Here is a 6,000-nt window from a genome sequence, read left to right on the forward strand (position 1 = left end):
TCAACACTTCTCGCTATCCTACCTTTCCAAGAGCATGTCTTCTATGCGTCATTTCATACCTTGGTTCAGCCGGCTCTCGAGCGATAGCATTTCCATCCGACTGGAGTTTTTGCTACTCCGACTTCTGATCAATGTAAAATGCTAAGAATAGGTGGTAGCGATAGGGTTATTCAAACCGCCAGTTCGGGCGACGTGGTTTAATGTCACCAATCATAAATGTATACAAGAAAACGATGTCATCGGCTAGAAGGGGTAGCAGATGGTGAAGAAAGAATTTTGAAATCGTCCAGCCCAAAGTGTTTCAGTGGAAGCTATTCGGAGATTGGCTCCTACCAATATTACTGTTGATCCAATATATATGGTACCATAGTTGCTACAATCGCCGCGTCTCGCCCCATAGTCGTCATATCACCCGAATTTTGCGTTTTCTACGATACAAGTATTAGTCATCTGGCTTGCCTCTCCGTCAGTCTCACTTGCACGGTACAGCTGGAAATTGGAGATCATGACTAAATTATTTTCTCGACCCCTCATTTTCTTGCTCTCCCACTATCACGCGCCGCGCCGCCGATACGGTAATACTGGGGGAATTGGGCGGACGATAAATACGCCTATCCCAAAAGGGTCTTAGTGGTATTTGGCCACTCCTTCAGTTCGTCATGACTAGTTTCTAGTTATGCGTCCACGGTCAGATTAAAGGCTGGCACACGGCTTGCTGTCACGAAGTTCAGCACGTTTTTCTCCAGCAGACGATTCCTATATTACCAGTTAAACTCCGTAGCCCATACCAAAAGGCGCGCGTGATTTAATTGAACTGACCAACACATCCCTTGTCATATATTTGTGACTATTCCGTACGCCTCCACAGTTTCCGAAAGTATATGAAGTGTCAAGGTTATTAATATCAAACGCAAGGATGACAGGCATCATGAATTCACTACGGACAGTTTGCTATATTTAACGGCTCCTTGGTAGAACTGGAAAGTCGCCGTTCATCAGATTTTGCTGATGCCCGAGCGCAGCACGGATCGAGTGACAATCATGAACCTTTGGCGGAAGAATAGGAAGACAGAGTACAGCACGGTGACCATTGTGGTAAGTTGTACGTCCCAAGAGAGGTAAATATAGGGGCACTAAATATTGGCCCTACAGGGAACTATTCTCGCGTCCGTGGCAATAACCTCCGTAAACGGGACAGAAGCGTCTGTGTCACACTAGACAGTTCTGGCATTCTGGCGTGGTACATTGATATGCAGCATTTTTTCTGTTCTTATTGCGTTCTATCTCGGGATTTTCATCGACATGTGTGAAACGTGCATGAGGGTGTGCCGAACCTCCTCCAGGCTATCAGGCATGAACGTGGACATGCAGTAAATTGGATTTATATGTTTACACTGCAGTCACCAGTGATGATCATCTGCTATGAAATCGTGTCTTATATTATCGGTCTTGTCATATTCATAATAGAACCACTGTGGAAGACAGAACGGGGGAACGAAGATAAGGTGAGAGCGATTATTTTAACCACGTGTTGGTTTTCAATACTTGAAAGTTCCTCTAGATTGCAATATTCTGCTTATTGTATATTTGCTTCGCACTTTTCTCTTTCCTGACTGTTTGCGTAACTCTCTATACCAGATTTCTTCCAAACGTGGCCGAAACTGATTCCCAATGTTGATAAATGCTTTGGTTACCAGAATGTCAGCATCAAGATGACAATACTGGATCGCTTACCGTGACTTGAGCAAATTGGGACCCAAGTTTCTATCCGAGCAAAAGGTGTGGAATAGGACATGAGGCCTCTTTTCATTGGCCGTGTATAATGGACTACGGACGCAGACAAAGCCAAGTGCTTCCACACATCCATGTCTTCATTCAGAAAGCTAATAATATTGGGTATGTTACGATACTTAGCTGCATATTGGACAATCTTGGGCTTTTTTGGGCCCCGTATCGGAACTTCACTTGCTCTTTGGCACCTGTTGATTTTTGAGGCATTTCCTCTGGATATAGGCTTCCTGAATGTTAAAAAGAACCCATAGTTCTCCCAGCCCCGGGAGTGTCATGAATTGAACAGCGCCGCTGGACTAATTACCCGAGGCAAGGCTTGTGGGCAAGCCAAAACATCAAGTGCAAAATTGTAGTCTCTATCTAGTACCAGTATGCCTTTTTCCCCAGTAGTACAACCTAGATATATAAGGTGCCTAGACAAATGAAGTTTGGGCAAGATGAATATCCATTCAGAACACCATCTTGGATGAAAAATATGCCGATATCTAGGGGAATATGTCGGTGGTATGCACGGAAAGCGACAAAGGGTTCTGACTAAAGATTGCCAACAGAAATACTGAACAACACGAACTAATAAAAGGCTTCTGAGGCTGTCACTTTGCACTGCCAAAAAGCCGCAGGGCCAACAGTAGTGAGTCTCCTGGCTTCAGTGGGATGCGACAAATTATGGATGAATGTAGTTTGATACTTATACTGTACCATTCATCTATTCGACCGGATCCAGATTAGGAGTAATCAATCGCACACATATCGCTTCATCTTCCCATCTGCCTTGATGTACAAATAATTTCAGCAATCCCAGAAAGGATGCTTTCTTACGTTGATTTTCGTGTCGAGGCAGTCAAAGGAATTTCCGGTCACGTTTCTGATCCAGCTGTGCATTGAAACTACAATTTCAGACTTTTCGGCATGATGCGACATTTCGTGTACCCATGTCCCGCAAAGAGCGGTTGCACTGACAGAAGAACAATTTGGAGTGATTCTACATATAGATTGCGTGATGGTTTTTTTTGTAAAGCCAAGGAAATTGTAGAGGCGAAGAGATTTATCCTGTGGAGACTAAAACGCTAAGGCAGATATAGTCCTGCCCAGGAAATGGAAGGGAGTAATCAAATGATTACTGCAAGTGTAGTACGTCATTAGATTATGCATCACCTGAAATTTAGAGATTAATCTAGAACTACCTCTGGCGAAGCTGGTTGTGATGTATGCGATGTTCTGACAAGTTCTAGTCTCCAATAGTAACATGATTGCTTTCTTCAAGAAAGTATCATGAGATGGATTTTAGGACAGATGGATTCTAGGCCAGATGGATTCTAGGCCAGATGGATTCTAGGCCAGATGAATTCTAGGCCAGATGGATTCTAGGCCAGATGGATTTTAGGCCTGTTGGATTTTAGGCCTGTTGGATTCTAGACCTACTAGACATTAAACAGATGATTGCTCACGGGGTTGCCGTTGCCGTAGAAATGACGTGACGTAAAACAGGGAAGCGCGGCTCATTGGGAGTACCGGAGTCATGCGCAACGACCCTTTCAACTCCAAGAAGCTATATATTTACCAATTGTGACAAAGGAAAAAAATGGTAAAGTTCATTCAAACTATCAAGCAAAAATGGCTCCCAGACGTGACCCCAAGAACGTACAGGCTTGGTTGATTGGAAGCGGCGTCGCATCGCTCGCGGCTGCTGTACATTTGGTCAAGCAAGCCAAAGTCCCGGCAGATCAAGTCCACATTCTCGACGTCCACCATGCTTCCGGTGGAGCAATGGAGGTTTCTGGTAATTCCAAGGATGGATATATTTACCATACGGGTGCACAGCCGTATTTCCAAGAGGAGTGTGTCAAAAACCTCCTCACGATGGTACCCGATCCAGGACACCCAGAAAAAACTCTGTGGGAAGCCATAAAGGAGCATGAGCAGTACACAAGGCCGATGAATAAAGCCCACACACGTGCGATCACACAAAACGAGGAGGGACTGCGTAGAGTCGACACGCATAAACTCCCGATCGGCGCAAAGCTCCGTATGGATCTTATCAGGTTTATACTGGAGAATGAAATGATTTTTGATTCAAAGAAGATTAGTGATGTGTTTGACACCACATTCTTCGAGTCAGGCTTTTGGACTCTGTGGTCAACCACGTGAGCTCTTTGGCTCTCCCTATTTCGATCCTTTCTGAAGTTAATTCCGTTCTAGTTTTCTGCTCCAGAAGTGGCATAGCGCAGTTGAATTCCATAGGCTTCTCACCAAATGGCTACCCGAAATGCACACTCATAATGATGTGCGAGAGCTGGAAAGAACACCCTTCAATTTTTACGAGTCCTTAATTACTCCCATAACTACATACTTAAGGGAGCAAGGGGTCGATTTTCGATTCAACGTCATGGTCACTGACCTGAAATCATACCCGTCCAGTGACCCAACAACCATATCAGAAATTGTATTACAGGAAAACGGACACGAATTGCTTATCACCGTGGATCCTATCGACATTGTCATTGTGACGTTAGGTTCGGTGGCTTCGGGTATGCAGACGGGATCTAACTCGGAATCTCCGCCCCCACCTTCTCTGTCTCCGGACAGCTTGAAACATGGAGAGTGGTCGCTCTGGCAGAAACTTGAGAAGCAGTCTTCCAAGTTTGGTAATCCTTCAAATTTTTCCAGCCGGTTGAGCGAGTCACTGATTGAGACTTTTACTATCACTTTGCGCGATTCTGACTTCATGAAATATTACTCCAAGCTGACCGGGGATAAACCGGGTACAGGTGCCTTGCTCACCGTGATGGAGAGTCCTTGGGGTCTAAATATCAGTGTCCCTCATCAGCCAGTATTCGCAACGCAGCCCAAAATTGTCCATGTGATCTGGGGATACGCTTTACATCCGGAAAGAAAAGGGAAATACATCGAAAAGTCAATGGTGTCATGCTCTGGTAAAGAGATTTTCTGTGAGATTGTTTCTCATTTAGGCTTTCCTACTGATCCACTACTTTCGTCGTCAATCACTATTCCTTGCATCATGCCGTTAGGGACATCTATGCTATTGTCTCGCTCGCATCATGACCGACCAAATGTGATCCCTCATGAAACCACAAATTTAGGTCTTATAGGCCAATACGTTGAAATACATGGTGATGCAGCCTGCAGCTTGGAGTACAGCGTCCGAGGAGCGCAGATGGCAGTGTTCAACTTGATGGGGCTGCCTCACGGGCCTCCAAAGGTTGGGAAAAACAAAATTTTGGAGGTGTTCGAGTTGTTGTTGTGAAAGTGAAGTTAGCTATGTCTGTCAATTCCAGCAAGTTCAATGCGTTATAGTAGGTTATGGTGCACATTTGGAACCCAAAAAACTCTCTTGACTGCATGAAGCATCGTACTTGGGCTTGGGCTGGGGGGGGGGGGGGAACTTTTTGACACTCCTAAAATTAACATACCTTGAACGTTTCGTTGCTACCTAGTACATTGTAAGACATGACCATATTCACCGCGAAGACGTGTTATTGTATGAATAGATAAATCAACCTAAAACATTTATTTGAGCTTCCCTTGCCCCGCCAAGACGAGTAAATGATTGGAAAAGGGACTCAGTTACCATAAAAGAAAGGATAGAATGAAAGAAAAAAGAACAGAATAAATGGCCACTGAACATATGTGTCGAAAAAGATCCGACCTAACACCTTTTAGTAAGCGATGAATCGATATCAGAGCTCTAAATTTAAACTAACTCCAGGCTTCTGAAAGGAGATCGAAAACATCAACAAGCATATTTATCTTCACCTTAGGTATCGACTTCTTTAAGCCCGTTAACTTATGAAATGCTACCTACGCACCCCGCATATTATATTCAATGCTAAAGGTGGTATCACGGAGAATTTCCGTGAATTGCCTAAGAAGTACGATGTTAGTAGTGTTAGGTGTTATAACTTCTGGTCTATCTTGATCAGGCTAGCTGATGATTTAGAGTCGGAAAACCTGCCTAGTGGATCATTGAGTGCACCAATAAGATATCAACTAGTCTGCATTACTACTATTATATATTTTATAATGATAAAGAAACTTATTACCCAATAGGAAGGACTAGATATATAAGGATACTTATTTCGTATTAGATATTCAGTTCTTCGCGATTAATCTTATGTTATTACTTAGTTACTACCTTCAAGTACTTTATACTTTATACTTTATCTTTAAGATAACCTAACCTATAAGTAG

The 6,000-nt window shown here is 43.6% G+C and overlaps 1 protein-coding gene across 1 annotated transcript; it reads left to right on the plus strand.

Annotated features, from left to right (window-relative positions):
- Positions 1-3,405: 3,405 nt before the first annotated feature.
- On the plus strand, positions 3,406-5,056 carry N7496_008739 (oleate hydratase; the record flags this gene model as incomplete). Its single annotated transcript, XM_056701658.1, has 2 exons — positions 3,406-3,935; positions 3,991-5,056. The coding sequence occupies 2 exons, from the start codon at positions 3,406-3,408 to the stop codon at positions 5,054-5,056; spliced, it is 1,596 nt and encodes a 531-aa protein (XP_056553721.1).
- Between the last annotated feature and the right edge of the window lie 944 nt (positions 5,057-6,000).

Source organism: Penicillium cataractarum, assembly GCF_028827025.1.
Source record: "Penicillium cataractarum strain IBT 29864 chromosome Unknown utg000007l, whole genome shotgun sequence".
NCBI classification, from domain to species: domain Eukaryota; kingdom Fungi; phylum Ascomycota; class Eurotiomycetes; order Eurotiales; family Aspergillaceae; genus Penicillium; species Penicillium cataractarum.